General features: G+C 43.8%; 1 protein-coding gene across 2 annotated transcripts in view; it reads left to right on the top strand.

Moving 5' to 3' along the window:
- DYNC2H1 (dynein cytoplasmic 2 heavy chain 1) overlaps positions 1-20,927 on the top strand; it is a 302,024-nt gene that overhangs the window by 210,444 nt on the left and 70,653 nt on the right. For both annotated transcript variants that reach the window (XM_075266159.1, XM_075266158.1), the window contains 2 exons: positions 2,090-2,206; positions 20,311-20,520. In XM_075266159.1, coding sequence (XP_075122260.1) covers positions 2,090-2,206; positions 20,311-20,520 — 327 coding nt within the window. The remainder of the gene's footprint in view (positions 1-2,089; positions 2,207-20,310; positions 20,521-20,927) is intronic.

Below are 20,927 nucleotides of genomic sequence, written 5' to 3'. Positions count from 1 at the left end.
CCATAGTGGCCCCTGCACACAGTATTATGGCCTATAATGGCCCCTGCACACAGTATTATGCCCCATAGTGATCCCTGCACACAGTATTATGCCCTATAGTGGCCCCTACATACAGTATTATCCCCCATAGTGGCCCCTGCACACAGTATTATGTCCCATAGTGGCCCCTGCACACAGTATTATGCCCCATAGTGGCCCGTGCATACAGTATTATGTCCCATAGGGGCCCCTGCACACAGTATTATGTCCCATAGTGGCTCCTGCACACCGTATTATACCCCATAGTGGCTCCTGCACACAGTATTATGTCCTATAATGGCCCCTGCAGACAGTATAATGCCCCATAGTGGCCCCTGCACACAGTATTATGTCCCATAGTGGCCCCTCCACACAGTATAATGACCCATAGTGGCCCCTACATTGTTCATTACAAATATTGCAGATATTTTGGGTTTAGCCGAACCCGACATTTAGCCGAACCCGTGGCCCCTGTACGCAGTATTATGCCCCATAGTGGCCCGTGCATACAGTATTATGTCCCATAGGGGCCCCTGCACACAGTATTATGTCCCATAGTGGCTCCTGCACACCATATTATACCCCATAGTGGCCCCTGCACACAGTATTATACCCCATAGTGGCCCCTGCACACAGTATTATGTCCCATAGTGGCCCCTGCACACAGTATTATTCCCCATAGTGGCCCCTGCACACAGTATTATGCCCTATAGTGGCCCCTGCATACAGTATTATCCCCCATAGTGGCCCCTGCACACAGTATTATGCCCCATAGTGGCCCCTGCACACAGTATTATGTCCTATAGTGGCCCCTGCACACAGTATTATGTCCCATAGTGGCTCCTCCACACAGTATTGTGCCCTATAGTGGCTCCTGCACACAGTATTTTCCCCCATAGTGGCCCCTGCACACAGTATTATGCCCCATAGTGGCCCCTGCACACAGTATTATGTCCTATAATGGCCCCTGCACACAGTATTATGCCCCATAGTGGCCCCTGCACACAGTATTATGTCCCATAGTGGCTCCTCCACACAGTATTGTGCCCTATAGTGGCCCCTGCACACAGTATTATCCCCCATAGTGGCCCCTGCACACAGTATTATCCCCCATAGTGGTCCCTGCACACAGTATTATGCCCCATAGTGGCCCCTGCACACAGTATTATGTCCTATAATGGCCCCTGCACACAGTATTATCCCCCATAGTGACCCCTGCACACAGTATTATGCCCCATAGTGATCCCTGCACACAGTATTATGCCCTATAGTGGCCCCTGCATACAGTATTATCCCCCATAGTGGCCCCTGCACACAGTATTATGTCCATTAGTGTCCCCTGCACACAGTATTATGCCCCATAGTGGCCCCTGCACACAGTATTATGTCCCATAGGGGCCCCTGCACACAGTATTATGTCCCATAGGGGCCCCTGCACACAGTATTATCCCCCATAGTGGCTCCTGCACACAGTATTATACCCCATAGTGGCTCCTGCACACAGTATTATGTCCCATAGTGGCGCCTGCACACAGTATTATGTCCCATAGTGGCCCCTCCACACAGTATAATGACCCATAGTGGCCCCTACATTGTTCATTACAAATATTGCAGATATTTTGGGTTTAGCCGAACCCGACATTTTTGGGGTTCACCAATCACAAACTATTATTATACTCTATACTCCAGAGTATGATGAGTGCAGGCCCAAAGTAACTGATCAAATAAAAAAAATATATAAATATCAGTGTTACTCACCTCTCCTGGCCTCTGGTGACAGTCTTCGGGCTTCCTCAACGTTGTCACAGACCACATGAGTATCAGTGGTGACGTCATTGGTCACATGATTCACAATGGAGTCATAATACATAATGATGCAATGTGACCGCCGAGGCCTACCGGTAATTATTTTAGAATTTTTCCTATTTAATTCTCCTTCCATTACCATCCACTGACTGCACTGTATTGGAGGTATTAGAGGTCCTACATATAGCAGATCAATATTGTCCAAGATGGTAAGAAATGTGTTATTACAAATCCTAAGCAGTGTTTTCTTCTGTGTCCTCTGTAGGTGATCTCACAATTGAAGATCCTCAGCCGATCGGTAACCGCTGGATCCAAGTTTGACAGAGATTTGTGGTCCAATGAGCTGTCTCCTGTGCTGAACCTGTGGAAGAAACTGAACCAGGTACCGTCATAGAGGATACTCGTATTCTAGTAGAATGGTCATACGAGGGCACAGAAAACAGTGCGCCAACTAGTGACGGCATGTAGTAGCAAAATATATCCTCTACCTTCTCTAATGCAACACACTTAAAGGGGTTGGTCAATAGACCTCAATAATCCAAAGGATCCAGTTGTCTAGTGGGGGAGATGGAACCCCAGTTCTAGTGATCAGTGGGGGTCCAAGCACTGGGGACTCATAACTTGACCTGTAGTCCTAGAACTAATTGTTTGTCGCTAAAATTTCAGAATACAGCTCTCTTGTTGCATATAATGGTTAACAGGAACTCCAGTGATGTCATTGATGATGTCAGAGGGATTTAATGTACATGGAGGGGTGGGACGTTTTCAGAAGGATATGGAAATCAGAATGGTTTCTGTATATCATTTCAGTATCATGTAGAATTTTAGATGGACGGAAGCAAAAACTAACCCAGGAGAACATGGCTGAGGCCAAACCTCTTGTTTTTATACAACATGACTCCGACTCCTTCATAAATGATTGACAGCCATGGTCAGACAGAAGACGTTATGATCCTCTAATTCATAACAAAGCTAGTGATTGAATTCCTATCAAAGTATATATGTAATAAACTATACAACAAATTATACAATATCGATATGATATAATAAGAATGATCCAATAATATAATGTATAATGTTATGTATAATCTAAATTAAAGGGAGTCTCCCACTTCCCCCAAGCATTTCCAGCGGTCACGATCCCATTACAAAGCACATTACAGGGGGGGCCACACGGTGGCTCAGTGGTTAGCACTGCAGCCTTGCAGCGCTGGAGTCCTGGTGTTCAAATCCCGCCAAGGGCAGAAAACCATCTGCAAGGAGTTTGTATGTTCTCCCCGTGTTTGCGTGGATTTCCATCCCATATTCCAAAAAAAGACATACTGATAGGGAAATAATGTACATTGTGAGCTCTATGTGGGGCTCACAATCTACATTTAAAAAAAAAAAAAAAAGCACATTACAGGGATAAACAATCATACCTTTGTTATATAGGTCATTTTGGTTGATTTGGAGGAAAACTACTGAAGACTTACGGTATATAAAAGAGGCAGTTGGTGCACCGGGGGCGGACCTTCAGACCTGGGAGTGCTGCTATTACCATTCAGACCCCTACCATCGTCTGCCTGATTCTTCCACTGCTATGGCATCACTCATCCTACTTGAGGAGCAAGAACAGAGCTCCCAGGGCTGAAATCCCGCCCCAAGGGCACCAACTGCCTCATTTGCATAATATAAAGGATATATATATATATATATATATATATACAGTCCTATGAAAAAGTTTGGGCACCCCTATTAATCTTAATCATTTTTAGTTCTAAATATTTTGGTGTTTGCAACAGCCATTTCAGTTTGATATATCTAATAACTGATGGACACAGTAATATTTCAGGATTGAAATGAGGTTTATTGTACTAACAGAAAATGTGCAATATGCATTAAACCAAAATTTGACCGGTGCAAAAATATGGGCACCTCAACAGAAAAGTGACATTAATATTTAGTACATCCTCCTTTTGCAAAGATAACAGCCTCTAGTCGCTTCCTGTAGCTTTTAATCAGTTCCTGGATCCTGGATGAAGGTATTTTGGACCATTTCTTTCTACAAAACAATTCAAGTTCAGTTAAGTTTGATGGTCGCCGAACATGGACAGCCCGCTCTCAAATGATCTGAAAACAAAGATTGTTCAACATAGTTGTTCAGGGGAAGGATACAAAACGTTGTCTCAGAGATTTAACCTGTCATTTTCCACTGTGAGGAACATAGTAAGGAAATGGAAGACCACAGGGACAGTTCTTGTTAAGCCCAGAAGTGGCAGGCCAAGAAAAATATCAGAAAGGCAGAGAAGAAGAATGGTGAGAACAGTCAAGGACAATCCACAGACCACCTCCAAAGAGCTGCAGCATCATCTTGCTGCAGATGGTGTCACTGTGCATCGGTCAACTATACAGCGCACTTTGCACAAGGAGAAGCTGTATGGGAGAGTGATGAGAAAGAAGCCGTTTCTGCACGTACGCCACAAATAGAGTTGCCTGAGGTATGAAAAAGCACATTTGGACAAGGCAGCTTCATTTTGGAAACAAAAATTGAGTTGTTTGGTTATAAAAAAAAGGCGTTATGCATGGCATCCAAAAAGAAACAGCATTCCAAGAAAAACACATGCTACCCACTGTAAAATTTGGTGGAGGTTCCATCATGCTTTGGGGCTGTGTGGCCAATGCCGGCATCGGGAATCTTGTTAAAGTTGAGGGTCGCATGGATTCCACTCAGTATCAGCAGATTCTTGAGAATAATGTTCAAGAATCAGTGACGAAGTTGAAGTTACGCCGGGGATGGATATTTCAGCAAGACAATGATCCAAAACACCGCTCCAAATCCTCAGGCATTCATGCAGAGGAACAATTACAATGTTCTGGAATGGCCATCCCAGTCCCCAGACCTGAATATCATTGAACATCTGTGGGATGATTTGAAGCGGGCTGTCCATGCTCGGCGACCATCTAACTTAACTGAACTTGAATTGTTTGTCCAAAATACCTTTATCCAGGATCCAGGAACTGATTAAAAGCTACAGGAAGCGACTAGAGGCTGTTATCTTTGCAAAAGGAGGATCTACTAAATATTAATGTCACTTTTCTGTTGAGGTGCCCATACTTTTGCACCGGTCAAATTTTGGTTTAATGCATATTGCACATTTTCTGTTAGTACAATAAACCTCATTTCAATCCTGAAATATTACTGTGTCCATCAGTTATTAGATATATCAAACTGAAATGGCTGTTGCAAATACCAAAATATTTAGAACTAAAAATGATTAAGATTAATAGGGGTGCCCAAACTTTTTCATAGGACTGTATACAGACCTATGTTTATTCCTGTAATGTGATCTGCATAGCGGTGGTGACAGCTGAATATGCCTGGTAGACTTCCTTTAGACATTATATTTTACATTACATTATATATTATTATTAGTTTATTATCATTGTATTGATATTGTATAATTAATTACATGTATAGTTTGTGATAAGACTCCTTCAACATCATTTGATTCTGAAGTTAGTAGCTTTTTTCCAACTCCACCCAAAACGGGACATGACTCTGACGATGCGACTCGGACAACACGACACGACTGATGGCTCAACTCTGACGACGCGAATCTGACGACATGACTCTGATGACGCGACTCTGACGACGCGAATCTGACGACATGACTCTGATGACGCGACTCAGACGAAACGACTGATGGCTCGACTCTGACGACGCGACTCTGACGACGCGACTCTGATGAAACAATACGACTCTGACGACGTGACTCTGACAACACGACTCTGACGACACGACTCTCACTACAGAATTGCACAGCCCTGCAGCAGAACCCATTAGGATTTTTTTTTTTCTGATGAAATGATTGTAGCATACGTTGTGTTCTCTTCTATTTTGGTCGTTGTTCCCGTAGACAGCGTTTCCTATTGCAATGAGTTGTGTGCTTTTCTATGACCATGCGATAATCTGACATCTGTAAGGTCCTTTCGATGCGGATTACATACATTGTTACCGCTTTGTATGTGTTGCCTTTCTGCCTTGTGCACAATATGTCCAGATTAAAGAGCTAATTGTGGTGCCGCTAAGGTTTTGTAGATTTTCCTCTCTCGAGCTCATGTCCCTGGTAACATGCCCAATGCTCGAAGAGATTGATTAATCCGGAGGAGCGCATTCACAGAGTTTGGAAACCATGAATATTCAGCGAGCAACGGCAACTATTTACTCATTGGACTTGTGCCTGGAAAGTGTCTGTAGTCTTATTATTCACTTAGCTGTCTATAATGTGAAGCACTATAAATTGAGTATCACAAAGAGAAGATCACTTTTAGCTTTTGGAGTGCGGAGGAAATGACTTTCTGCTCTGAAGCACAGCCAGTGCTGAAGTGTGTATCAGTGTATGCAAATAGCCGTGTTACGTGTGCACACCGGGGATCATTTACCAACATCGTGCACTTCATACAACAACACCGCCGCACCTGAAAAATGAAAGGAGGCATAAAAACATTTTGGAAAACAAATTTCATTTTAAATTCAAAACTTTTATTTTCTGCTGAAAACAAGAAACCTGAAAAAAAATGCAGGAAAAAAAGAAAAATTTTGACATGTAAAACAGACAGACTATGGGGATTCTAAGGACAATTTTTAGTTTTTTTGTGATGTAATGAGCAAATAATATCGCCATTCTGTGAATAAAAAATCCCAATATATGGTGAGTAAATAATACTGCCATATAGTATAGTAGAGTGAATAGTAAGGCCTTTCAGTGATGAAATAATACTGCCATACAGTATAGTAGAGTGATTAGTAAGGCCTTAATACTGCCATACAGTATAGTAGAGTGATTAGTAAGGTCTTTCAGTGATGAAATAATACTGCCATACAGTATAGTAGAGTGATTAGTAAGGCCTTAATACTGCCATACAGTATAGTAGAGTGATTAGTAAGGTCTTTCAGTGATTAAATAATCCTGCCATATAGTATTTGAATAAAACTGCCATTCAGTGAGTAATACTGCAGTTCAGTGGGTGAGTAATATCACCTTTCAAACAGTAAATACTGCCATTTGGTATGTAAGTAAAAATGCCACTCAATGAGTGAATAAAAATGCAATTGAGTGAGTAAATAATACTGCTATTCAGGCTGTAAATGATACAGCCTTTTGTTGACTGAATAAAACTGCCATTCAGTGAGTGAATAATACCAACATTTAGAGAGTAACTAATATGAACCATTCAGGAAGCAAATGACACTGCCATATGGTAACTTAATAAAACTACCATTCAGTGAGTGTATAATACCACCATTTAGGAAGTAAATAATGCTGCCATATGGTTTCTGAATAAAGCTGCTTTCCAGTGAATGTATAATTCTGCAATTCAATAAGTAAATAATACTACCATATGGTGATTGAAGAAACAAACAAAAAAAAAACCACAATAATAATACCGCTATTCCTTCAGTAAATAATAGGGCCATGCGACAACAGAATAATGTAGCACAGTAACTAACCATTATTATATTTGGAATTTGTAATGCTGGTGAATATTGTATGTAGGATTGTAGTTCAAGTCAGATACCGCCGAAGACTTCAGAGCTGCTCAGAGGAGGGCACCCACGTTATTTTATGGTATATAATAGTGCATTTAGATAGAATTCTCCTTTTAATATGTATTTAAATAATGATGATCTGTGGTCAATTGAATGGGATTAATGATACCATTAATGAATAATGATCTACTCCTGAGTGTACAGTACAGCCTCTGCACATTGTACTGCTGAGTGTACAGTAAAGCCACTGCACATTGTGTATTTCCAGCATTATACTTCTGATCATGTGGGTTCTAGGATTCTGACCCGCACAGATAATCTGATATTAATGACCTATTCTAAGGACAAGTCATCAATATCTGAATCCTAGAAACACACTTAACCAGGGGTATAATCACTGGTGAATCGCAGTAAAATCTGCATGTAATCTTAGTGCATTTGCTGTGGATTTACAAATAGATCTCACAATCTACGTGTCATTGATTCTGACACGTAAACTCATGTCAGAGTCAGCACTGCAAGACAGAATCCCATTGAGTTCAATCGATACCGTCTTACACGCGCTACACATGGAAATCAATGGGAGGTTTTTTAACCCATTGATTACAATGCGTTACACGCATTAAACGGAACCCATTGAAGTCAATGGGATTCTGTTTTGAAGTGTTGACTCTGACACGAGTTTACATGTCAGAATCAACGCCGCGTTACTTCGTGTGCACGGGCCCTAAGGAAGTATTTCAGCATAATGGTATTCATATACAGCCAAAACCCTGCGTGCACAGGGCGACCAAATATTGCACAATTATACAGTGTAATTGTGCAGTCATTGGTGGCCCCTTGTGGGCAGGATTTTGACCATATGCAACAGCTGCTATGTTGAATGCACCCTACATGGCCTCAGTATGGATTACCCTGCCTCAGGATGAGGTAATTGATTTGGGTTGGTCACTGTGGTGTGGGGCTACGTTTTATTTTTATAATGGCCACCATTCAGATTAGGATATCCTAATCTTTGAATATTGAAAGCCAATGGGGGGGGGGGGAGTGGGATTCTCCTGCCTGCTGGTTAATTGATTAATTCTGTGCACTCAAAGCCTTTTATCTACAACTTAGCAGTTTTAAATTAGTGTAGAAGAGTATACTCAATTATTTGAGTGTCTTTTCTATCCCCAACCCCTTTTCATGGACCAAAATAGAGAAAGTAACTGCCTGAAAAATGGAGAAGTAAACAGATTTCCTTAATAAGATATATTACATTGTTTTTACCTGGACTATTCTTTTATATAAAGTAGTTTGTAAACGGCGGCACACTTTAAGGATAATCATAAGGACATAGCAAGGTTTCAGCGGCAGGTCGGCCTTCATTTTAGGACACAGCATTTTTTTTTATCTTAGATTTTTTTTTTTGCACATTGGAGGTTTTTCTGCTGTGATGAGATTGTATGCGGTTAATATGGCCTCGTACTGTCACCACTTGTAAATGGGATTTCGGTGTAAGGGAGAATCCCATCAACAAGAGACAGCACAGTGTGATTACTCATTAACAGGTGAGACCTATATACCATATAGAGCCGCCATAAAAAAAACAAAAAACACTCCCCAATAAGATCATAAGTCCACTGTTTGGATATGTATGTGTAGAAGGTACAGATAATATATGGTATGTGGTATCTACTTTACGCTTACATAAAACACTTATTTTATAAGAGAAATGAAGAACCTCCTAAGATCCGAAAAGCAACAATTTCCCCCAATCTCATGATAGTATATGGTGTGAAGTCCATTGTAATGCGCCCCATTGGTTACCTGGAGTATGACTTTTGTGGTTATTTATTAAAGGAATATAATGTCACCGTTGCCCAAAATATACGCTGAGCTGCCAATGTGGAAAATCTTGAAAGATTTTAAGACCCACCAAGTCTTGCTTTTTGGCATTGTAATAGTCTAGGACAGGGGTCGGGAACCTATGGCTCACAAGCTACCGTGTTTCCCCGATAGTAAGACACCCCCGATAGTAAGATGTAGCGGGGGTTTTAGGGAGGTCGGCTAATGTAAGACATACCCCGAAAGTAAGACCTAGTGGGACTTTCGGGGTAAAAAGAATGTAAGACACTGTCTTACTTTCGGGGGGGTGTTACTGTGTTACTGTATCGGGGAAACACGGGGCTCCGCTGTGCTGTGAGAGCCGGGGGGAACTCCCCGGAGAGGGAGGGGGCGTTCCCCCCAGCTCTCACAGCACAGCGCTGTGAAGAAGGACTTTGCCGGCGGCCGCTTAACCCCCCACGTGCCAGCCGCTTCTATTCATTTCAATGGCACGCTTCCATTGAAATGAATGGAAGTGCTCGGCACGCAAGGAGTTAAAGGGATTCTTCCATTAAAAGAAGTTCTTTCCTCTGACCTGCTTAAAAAAGGCTATTTGTCTCCTACCTGTTGCCATAGCCAGCGCCGCCTTCTTCCTCAGCTGCGTCCGCCCCGTCTGTCTCTTCTTTGGACCTCATGGATGACGCATGCGCAGTCGGCTCTGGCTGCGAGAGCCTGTTAGAGCCGACTGCGCGTGCGTCATCCATGAGGCCCGACGGGGACACAGATGGGGCGGACGCAGCTGAGGAAGAAGGCGGCGCTGGATATGGCAACAGGTAGGAGACGAATAGCCTTTTTTAAGGCTATTCCGATGTGGTCAGAGGAAAGAACTTCTTTTAATGGAAGAATCCCATTAAGCGGCGGCCGCCGGCAAAGTCTGCCTGCCGCTTCCATACATTGCAATGGGAGCGCGCTATTCAAATAGTATTCGCGCATCTCTAACTTCAATTGTAAGAAGTTACAATTGAAGTTAGAGATGAACGAATACTATTTGAATAGCACGCTCCCATTGCAATGTATGGAAGCGGCAAGCAGACTTTGCCGGCGGCCGCCGCTTAACTCCTCGCGTGCCGCCTCTTCAATCCATGTGATTGATGATAATGATGATGATGGGGGGGGGGGGGAGGGTGGTTGGTTTTCCTAATATAAGACATACCTCGAAAGTAAGACATAGTGGGACTTTTGGGGGTAAAAAGAATGTAAGACACTGTCTTACTTTCGGGGAAACACGGTAGATGTGGCTCTTTTGATGGCTGCATCTGGCTCACAGACAGGGGAATAAGTATGTGCACTATTATACTCGGGGGGCCTATTCGGACCTCTGAATATAATGATTGGAGGCCCAGGAGAGATAAGGAAACATAAAAAACAGTATTACTTAACTCTCCGGGCTCTTGGCAGCCTTCGGGCCTACTTGTGTCATCCCAGATGTCACATTACTGGGTCCTGCGTCCATATGCGTCGCGACGCAAGCCCCCCAGTCACATGATGTCCCGGACGTCATTGAAGATGGCCAACAGCGGCAGAGAGTGCAGTGGAGCCAGGGAGAGATAAGTAACAGTGTTTTTTTATGTTTTTATCCCTCCTAGGTCTCCGATTATTATACTCTGGGGTCTGAGAAGACCCCATAATATAATAATTGTTCATGGGAATCCACAATGGAGCAGAATACTGTGTGCAGGGTCCACTATGGGACATAATACTGTGTGCAGGGGCCACTATGGGACATAATACTGTGTGCAGGAGCCACTATGGGACATAATACTGTGTGCAGGGGCCACTATGGGGCATAATACTGTGTGCAGGGGCCACTATGGGGGATAATACTGTGTGCAGGGGCCACTATGGGGCATAATACTGTGTGCAGGGGCCACTATGGGGCATAATACTGTGTGCAGGGGCCACTATGGGGGATAATACTGTGTGCAGGGGCCACTATGGGGCATAATACTGTGTGCAGGGGCCACTATGGTGCATAATACTGTGTGCAGGGGCCACTATGGGGGATAATACTGTGTGCAGGGACCACTATGGGGCATAATACTGTGTGCAGGGGCCACTATGGGGCATAATACTGTGTGCAGGGATCACTATGGGACATAATACTGCATGCAGGGGCCACTATGGGGGATAATACTGTGTGCAGGTGCCACTATGGGGTATAATACTGTGTGCAGGGGCCACTATGGGGGATAATACTGTGTGCAGGGGCCACTATGGGGGATAATACTGTGTGCAGGGGCCACTATGGGGCATAATACTGTGTGCAGGGGCCACTATGGGGGATAATACTGTGTAGAGGGGCCACTTGTAGGGTATAATAGTGTGTGCAGGGGCCACTATGGGGCATAATATTGTGTACAGGGGTTACTATGGGGCATAATACTGTGTGCAGGGGCCACTATGGGGCATGATATTGTGGGCAAGGGCCACTATGGGGCATAATGATGCATGCAGGAATGGGGGGGGGGGGGTATTATGGCTTTCACGGAATTACATTTTAAAATGTGTGGCGTTCATGGCTCGCTCAGCCAAAAAGGTTCCCGACCCCTGGTCTAGGGTAATGTCCAGACAGAACATATATGGTGTATATTTTCCAAAGAAGACTGTATTGAGGGAATGTATTAAGATTGTTGTTCTGTATGGCCGTGCTCCAGAATAGAAGTCTATGCTGTTGGCGTCAATTACGGTTATAACTTGCGTCAGGTTAGCCAAATCCTTATAATCCAGTTGGGTGGTTACAATATTTCTTCCTACGATAATTTTCTGCATGGTGCCTGGTGTAAAGGCTACCCAGTTACCAAATCACTAGAGTTCTGTGTATGAAACAAACAATACAGACTATATGATTTCTGTATCAACTCCTCAGGGTCGCTGTCATCCATTGTTTAATTCCAGTGGAGATAAAATTTAGTCCATGGTCATGTGATGGATACGCAGGTTCTTGACTCGTTATATGACTAATTACTGATCTTTGACTGTAACGAGCCGTGCACCCGTGTGTACATCACATGACCATGGACTGATTGTTATCCAGAGGCAGTAAACAATGGATGACCACAAGCAGAGATTTGGCATGTTGAAATTCATGAGAGAGTTGGGACACAATCCTACACATTAGTTGATTGGCTGGTCCTGTAGAAACCAGCTTTCACCTATTGTATACGGATACGTTCAGATATTCTCTATAACTACACTGGTGGGTGCAATTGCTTTTCCGCAAGTGGTTTCTGAGATATGTTTTTGTTTTGTTTTTTCCCTATCAGTGCGTCTTTGGGGCATGGGTGGAAACACGGGGAGCACATACAAACTCCTCGCATATGTTGTTCCTTGTGGGATTCGAACCCAGGACTCCAGCTCTGCAAGGCTGCAATGCTAACCACTGAGCCACCGTGCTGCCCCGTGAGATATGTTTTTGTAGGTGTGGCATGTATGTACCAAATACATGTTTCCTCCCTTACGTATTAAAAATACCACTACCACACCCACAACAGCTCCTAGTGACACACAACTATTTTATCACCTACACAAAAATCTTCATGAGAGAAAGAAAAATACTTTGAAAAACAGCAAACTTTGTAGTATTTTTTCCTATTTAAAAAAAATAAAAAAAAAATAGACAAATTAAAAAAAGACAAAAAAAAAAAAATCTTAAAAAAGTAGCAATTTCCCAAGAAACACATTCAATAAAATATCAAGACATGCAAGTAAAAGCTTTGACAGGCTGCAATCCACAACTCAACCACTGGGCGGATATTATTAGTTTGTGACAGAATCACAGAGTCATGTTGTTTTGAAAAGCTGCTCATCTCCTGACACACATCTAGAAATTCGAAGCCAAGGTGAAAGGTAAAGAAAGGAGATTTCTGGAGACTATATAATAAGCGTATTGGTCTTCTCCAATTTTCTGTTATCGGCCTCTTGTATAATACCCCAATGTAAAGGGCAAAAACTCGTATCCTAGCATAGGATATACTCGAGTATAAGCCGACCATTTTAATTTTTGAAATTTTCCAGTAGCTGCTGCATTTCCCCCCCTCGGCTTATACTCGAGTCAATAAGTTTTCTCAGTTTTTTGTGGTAAAATTAGGGGCCTCGGTTTATATTCGGGTCGGCTTATACTCGAGTATATACGGTAAATTCAATGGCCCCCATTGTGGACTAGGTAAAGGATGAGCTAGATACAAATGTCACCCGTCATTTCTAGAAGGCAATCTTCTACTGGGCTGAGTAAAGTTTCTATAAAATAATTAGTATTATTATACATGATTGTGGACAGCGAGAGCGCGCCGGCGTCTGAGTCCTCCCTGCACAGTGCGAGGCGGAAGAACGCCAATTAAATGATGCGCTACCTGTAAAGGCACAGAATGTCTCATTTCTTGCTCTTACATAGTCCATTTATTATGATTAGTTATGCCGGCGGATAATATAATTGAAAGTGTGTGGTGACCTGTTTATCTGCGGCGCTCGCTGGATATACCTCTGTAATTACTGTCACCATTTCTATTAATTAAATCTGAAATCCGCCAGTGTAATTTCACCTCTTGTGTTTTGGGGGCGGAGGGCCGGGATAATGAGACTTTTCTGTAGCATTGTCCATACAATACTTCAAGGGTACATTATATGGCCAGTTTCCTGCACGTAGAGCGCTATGCACATACACCAGATTCAGAACGCTGCACCTTCAGCTGTTGTAGGACTACAATTCCCAGCATATCTGATCAACTATACAACTGTCGGCATTCTGGAACGTTACTCTATAGCGCCACCACTGGAGAGACAATTGTCGGACAATTCTGCTATGATATTGAACAGCTTGGTTCCTCTCCGACTTGGAATTATTATCTCTCAGGCCGTATTTATTAAGGTTTTTGCTTCTTCATTAGAATCTGCAGGTTCAGGAGATAATTCATTAAGAAATTGTCAATTAAGCAAAGGTTCAGGAGATAGTCACATGTTGCAAATTTGGGAACTGAAAACTGAGTGAGGTTGTTTCAGCAGCGAGCACATGGATTTTTGCAAGGCCCTTTTAGATTTATGGGCATTTTTGCAACAAATTTACTGTGTATATGTATAGTGCATTTAAAGGGGTATTACCAGAATCTGCTTTGAAGGAGGTGTACCTAGGGGCGCGTCGGGGCCCAGGAGCCTTAGGGGGCCCATAAGCACTGGCATCACCATTGAGATTGCAGCTTCCATCTGGCCCATAAGCCAAGGAGATCTACAGATTACCCTACTAAGGTGGATTAAACTCCTTAGCGCCTGTTACCATCACTATCAAGAATTCACTGTAGGGATGAGGTAGGGGAACCTGGACAAAAGATTGCATCGGGGCCCACAAGACTTTAGTTATGCCCCTGGGTGTACCCATACCCACATTTTGAGATGACTTTGCAAGCCTCCATTCATGTAAATGTGCCAGCAACGTCCCACTATCGGACTTTACTTGCACGTAAAGCACCCAAGTCACATAAAAAGTGACAGCTAACCTCATTGCCACCCTGGCAGATTTGCCAGCTCTTTTCGGAGCCCAGGAGCCAGCGCCGCACCTCCCATGAGGCGACCTGAAGCGAGCGCTTCAGGCGGCGCTATGCCAGGGCCTCAGGGAGGGCGGCATTTTTGGTTACCTAAGCCAGTCCAGACAAGCACCGAGCGGTGGTTTGGGGAGGCCACTGGAGCAGCGCTGCTCCAGCAGCCTCCCCTCACGCTCAGGCAGAGAGCAGGTCGTCTCCGTGCCTGCTCTCTGCCGGCGAACGGTGCTAAGCCCCACCCCCTGTACTTTGCCACACCCCTTGCCCCGCCCCCTCCTCCGGCAAGAGGGGGGGGGGGCGGCTTTCTGTAGTTCGCCTCGGGCGGTGAAAGGGGCAGGTTCGCCCCTGCCAGGAGCCCATCCTTTTTCAGAAGTTCCTGGTCATTTCAGGAGAGTTTGCAAGCATAGGTTTACCTATGAATGTTACTCATATACCCTATATCTATTCTATGGGACCACTGGAGAGAGCATAGTATTCAACTATCTCTGGTGGTCCTATAGAAATGAATGGAGTGATAGGGTATCTGCCTGGCTGCCACTCCATTCAGACCAGGCACAAAAACTGTGCTGAAAAATTTGGCTTATACTCAAGTATATTCCCTAGTTATGTCCTCCTATACCTCTCTCACTGTGCTATATGACTACATGAGTTCCCGAAGAACCTGACAAGCAGACGCAACGAAGAACAACTTGATCCAAGGCTTGTGGGTATTGAATTTTTTAGTTGTAAAAACAGTGGTATCATGTGCCGCTTGGTAGAAACTTCCAATTAATAGAGCGAACAGGTTAGAGCAGAGGTACCGGACCACCAAAGCAATGGCAAAAAAACACATAACACTAGATTTTATGAAATATATTTTTGTCAATTATACGTTTATGGAGGGTTCAGGTAGAACAGCAGATCGTGGAATAACCCCTTTAAGGATGAGATCCCACATTGCAGAAACACAGCTTTTTTTTGTTACAGATTTTGCTGCAGTTTTGTGAGCCAAAGCCAAGAGTGGATGGAACAGAAGGCAGAAGTATAAGAACTTACAAAAACCCCAGCATTTCTGCAATGTGGGGCCGTTTCTATGACTTGCATATGGATGATCTATCCTATGCACAAAGACGCTGTGTCTCCCAGATCAAGAGACGCCCAGCAAGTTCCCTGCGATAGTGTGACGAGGATTGCAATTACAATTTCCGCCCTGCATTAATAGAGGAAGATGAGCCATTGCTGAATCATACACAATTTGCATATTTTAATGTTAATTCATCTAGCTGGAGCTTTCTAGTGTCAAAAATGGGAAAATATGAACAAAAAAAGAAAGTCAAATCTATATTTAAAGGGGTTTTTCGGGACTTACATATTAATGACCTGTGCTTATTCTTAGGATTGGTCATCAATATGTAATTGGTAGAAGTTTAACAATCGGGGCCCCCACTGATAAGCCGGTGTAAGAAGCCGCAGTATTTGAGTGAGCACCCCGACCTCTTTACTGAATACCAAGCATAGCACCGTACATAGGGGCTGTATTTGGTATTGCAGCTCGGCCCCATTCACTTGAGTGCGATGTCATCAGCTTGAGGATCGCTGCCTCTTCAAACTGCTGATCTGTGGAGGTCCTGGATGTCGACCTGCTACCAATTACATACTGACTATCCTGACTATGTGCAGTCTCAAACTGAGGTTCCTTGGACCTACCAGATAAAATTAGTCTAGGATATAGACCTTAGGATACTTCAGATTTGGGTGTCTTCTGCAGAACCATAATTTTACCATAGTAGATGAGGTTGAGTGAAGACACAAGTCCATCAAGTCCAACCTGTACCCAACAGTGTTGATCCAGAAGAAAACACCCATGAGGCTGATGCCAATTGCCCCATGTTAAGGAAGAAAAAAATCCTTCTTGACTCCAAATCTGTCAGTATAAACCCCTGAATCAACTTGTTTTCACCAAAAAACTGAAACCCATAACCTGTAATATTTTTCTGTTCAAGAATGAAGTCCAGGCCCTCTTTGAACTCAATGAATCCACCATGTCCACATCCTGTGGGGGTGACTTCCATAGCCTCACTGCTCTTACAGTGAAGAATCCTTGTCTACGTTGCTGGTGACTTGTTCCTCCAGGGCTTAGAGGATGTCCTCTTGTCACTGTCACTGGCCTTGGAGTAAAAAAAAGATCATTAGAAAGTTCTGTGCTGTCCCTTCATGCATTTGCCCGGGGCCCCCTGGAGATTCCTCTGGTGGGCCAGTCTGACTCCGTTAAAATTTAAAGCCTAGAAATCCCCTTTAAATATTGGAGACTTTTTTGCTGCTGTTAGTTTTTTTTCCCATTTTTGACATTGCAAACTTCAGCTACATGAATCACAGTTTAATGTATGCAAATCGTGCATGATTCAGCAGTTCCCAACTCTTCCGTATTAATGTATAGAGAAAATTGTAATGCTAATCCTTTCCTTCAGAGAGAACTTGCTGAGTGTCTCTCGCTCTGGGAGAATGTTTATGCATTACATGGCAGCAAATGTGTAATACCCCGTTTGTCCTCCGGAGGTGCTGCTGTAAAATTGAACACTTGCTGCGAGGTTGATTTATACATTGTAGCTGATCGATGGGTGTCCCAGCAGCTTGGTCACCCTATCATCAGCTTCAGTAGAACTTGTGATTTATTTGTAGAAATTCCTTCCTATGCTTAGTGGATGATCCTAATTGAAAGCCATTTCTGCTGGACTGGACTAAGCACAGAAAGAGCAGATACCATTCATAAGTAAAAGGTACCGTATATACTCGAATATAAGCTGACCTGAATATAAGCCGAGGCCCCTAATTTTACCACAAAAAACTGGGAAAACTTATTGACTCGAGTATAAGCCTAGGGCCAGGTTAACTAATGAGATTTTGTTCAGGTCAGTTATTTTGGTTCGGTTATTACAATATTTGTTCCACCTGCAGTTTCGTTCGGACCGAACACTTCCAAACCGGAACTGTTGTTATTATATTCTGGGTTCTCTTCAGATATCTAATGATCGGAGGGGAGGTGATCAAACATTACACAAACAATGCTACTCACCTCTTCTGGGCTCTGGTGCAACTCCCTGCCATCTTTAGCACTTGATTGACTTCAGGGACCCCAATGTCTATGAATGGGCCTTAACTGGTCACGTGGCATTGTGACGCATAGATGCAAGAATCACAACGCTGTGTGACCCATGTGACCACCGAGGTCCAATCACAGACGATGGCAGTCAGAAGATCCGAAGACAGCAGGGAGTCGCACCAGAGCCCAGGAGAAGTGAGTATAATAGGTTTTTTTTATGTTTGCTCACCTCTCGTGGGCCTCCAACCATTACATTCTAGGGTCTCTTTGACCCCAGAGTATAGTCTGAACAAAACCGGTGATTTGCCCAACACATACTCATATTGTTAAAGGGCCATGGCTAGAGGTGAGCGATCCTGATAGATCGGATCCTGATCGGCGATCGAGCAAATTTCAGGATCGCCTGGAAAATGATCAGAAATCGGATTTTGAAATCTTAAGATCAGCTCAACCCTGCTGAATATATAATATACAATTTGGGGTTGAGCGATCGGGATTGGGAAAGATCGGATCCTGATCGGCGATCGAGCAAATTTCACGATCAGGTTTGGCTGGAAAATGATCAGAAATCGGATTTTAAAATCGATCCTGAAATCTCAAGATCGGCTCAACCCTAGCCATGACCTAAATAATCGCCATAAATTGTAATCAAGGTAAAATGCCCAATTAATTGCAATTTTGATGTAGGTCATAATTGTCCATTCCTAAATCCTTTTTTGGGTCTCGGACACCCATTTTAACTCTTTTTGTACGCAAATGTTTTAAGACCCAATCCTATAGAGCACATATGATTGAACAGGGGTGAGAGGACTGCACATGTCTGCCAATGGCAGGTCCTCCTTAAACATTATTCCAATCTGCAATGTCTGGTCGCCTCCACCTGACAGTAAGTAATTGAACATCGCCTCCGGATTAATCAGAACACAAACGGCAGAATCCTTCAGCGCGGCCGCCTCCTGTGCTCATAATATTAATCTGCACAGCCAAACTGACTACACAAGCAGCCGCCAAGGTCAGCTGAGCAGCTCTCACTAGCGCTCGCCGCTGACACACGATTTTTACATTCATTTTAAATGACAGATTTCAGAGATGCAAAAAAAATAGCGAATAGAAATAAACAATAAAATCGGTAAACAGAATTTTCATAACCGTGTTTCCTTGCAACGGAGAGGTTACTATGCATGGATTCACCCGCAGATAACAGACAGCCCCCAGTGTTCCTTTCCTGGTCAGATATAGCACCTATTGCTTTTTAGGCATAAATAATACACAGACAAAGATGTAATGAAGCAGGTCAGGCCGGCGTAATGTCTGTCATCAAAACATCGTTTTATTGTTTTCTGCAAAATTAAAAATTGGATACTCCTTTTTTCTTGATAACACGTAGGAATAGCCTTAAGAAAGGCTATTCTTCTCCTACCTTTAGATGTCTTCTCCGCACCACAGTTCAGTAGAAATCTGAGTTTTCTTCGGTATGCAAATGAGTCATCTCGCAGCACTGGGGGCGGTTCTCAGCACTCAAACAGCACTGGGGGCGTCCCCAATGCTGCGAGAGACCTCTCCAGAGACTCCTCCATCTTCTTCAGGAACGGCCTCTCCTCAATTAGGGTTGAGCCATTGGGATCAGGAAAGATCGGATCCTGATCGGCGATCGAGCAAATTTCACGATCGCGATCAGGATCAGCTGGAAAATGATCGGAAATGGGATTTTAAATCGATCCTGAAATCTCAAGATCGGCTCAACCCTAGCAGGAAGTGATCGCTCGGACAGTCACAGGTGAGCAGTGACCTGCTGTATCCATTGATTGAACATGGAGATGACAGAAGGTGGAAGATCAGAGACGTAATTCTTTTTTTTTTTTTTTGACTGCTGCAACGGTGCACTTGCACCGGGCCCTATGGTAGTGGTGGGGCCCCTTAGGGACCAACCTGCATTTAGATCTATCCGGCTGTTTCAGACTACATCACTATGTTATGATTCCATCACATCTGCACCCTCCTGCTTCGCCATTCGGCCACTGTCATCGCGATCCAGCCGGGGTCCAAGGAGCAGTAAGCATGATGTAGTGATGTCACTTTCATATCGCGCCTGTAACTCCCTGACGCAGACAGAAGGACTTGAAATTGTGGGGGACATTATACCGTGCGGGGAAACCTCAAGGGGGATATTATACTGTAGGTGCAACCTGGAGGGGGACTTTAAAATATAAGGTCTAAGAGGTCACAGGGATGGGCCACTGAGGGGCATTACATTATGTGGGGGCCACTGAAGGTGCGTTATAATTTGTGTGGCTCGGGTATTTATAATTGGTGGTGATGGGCGGGGCGGGGGAGGCACCTTTTCTCATACATCCCTGAGATGGTCTTCCGAAATTTTTCTTAAAGACTGTGTCATTTATTGTTATCTATTTGCATAGAAGAGTCAATGCTATCTGTTACTTACCATCATTCACTATAACCTCTAATATATCTGCTTTCAGAATTCCAACTTGATCCATCAGAAGGTGTCTCCTCCGACCGAGCGACACGGGTCGCCCATCTTGTCCTTCATCATCTTAGAACAGTTCAATGCCATCCGCCTGGTCCAGAGTATCCACCAGTCCCTAGCAGCTCTGAGTAAGGTTATCAGGGGGACGTCATTGCTGACCTCAGAAGTACAGAAGCTAGCAAGCGCTTTACTGGAGCAGAAAGTAAGTGAAGCCTCGCAGTATCTTGGCAGGTCAAGGTTTCGGGCACTTCTTATGTTTACTGCTGAATGAAGGGTTATTCATTATTCAGTCTCCCGGGCTCCCTAAGTAACAATTTCTAAGCTGTATGATGGATAAGCAGCAGCCCAAATATGCCCAGGCCCCTGCAGCATTGGATGGGCCTGTACTTTTGCACATCCATTACTGAATTCATGGTGATATACTGATCTATAACCCTTGTCTTATTGCTGCTTGGTTTGGAAGGTAAGACAAGCCAGGGACGGCGTGTTCCTTTGCTGAAGTTTTTCTCAAAGGAGTACTCCCATCTGGACATTAAGGGCTGTGACGACAAGTCCCAGAGAAATGGAGAGCTGTGCATTTTCGGCATGTTAACCACTTACTGCAGCTGT

The sequence above is a fragment of the Leptodactylus fuscus genome, chromosome 2 (genome assembly GCF_031893055.1).
Source record: "Leptodactylus fuscus isolate aLepFus1 chromosome 2, aLepFus1.hap2, whole genome shotgun sequence".
NCBI classification, from domain to species: Eukaryota; Metazoa; Chordata; class Amphibia; order Anura; family Leptodactylidae; genus Leptodactylus; species Leptodactylus fuscus.
This window is presented reverse-complemented; position numbering and strand designations above follow the sequence as displayed.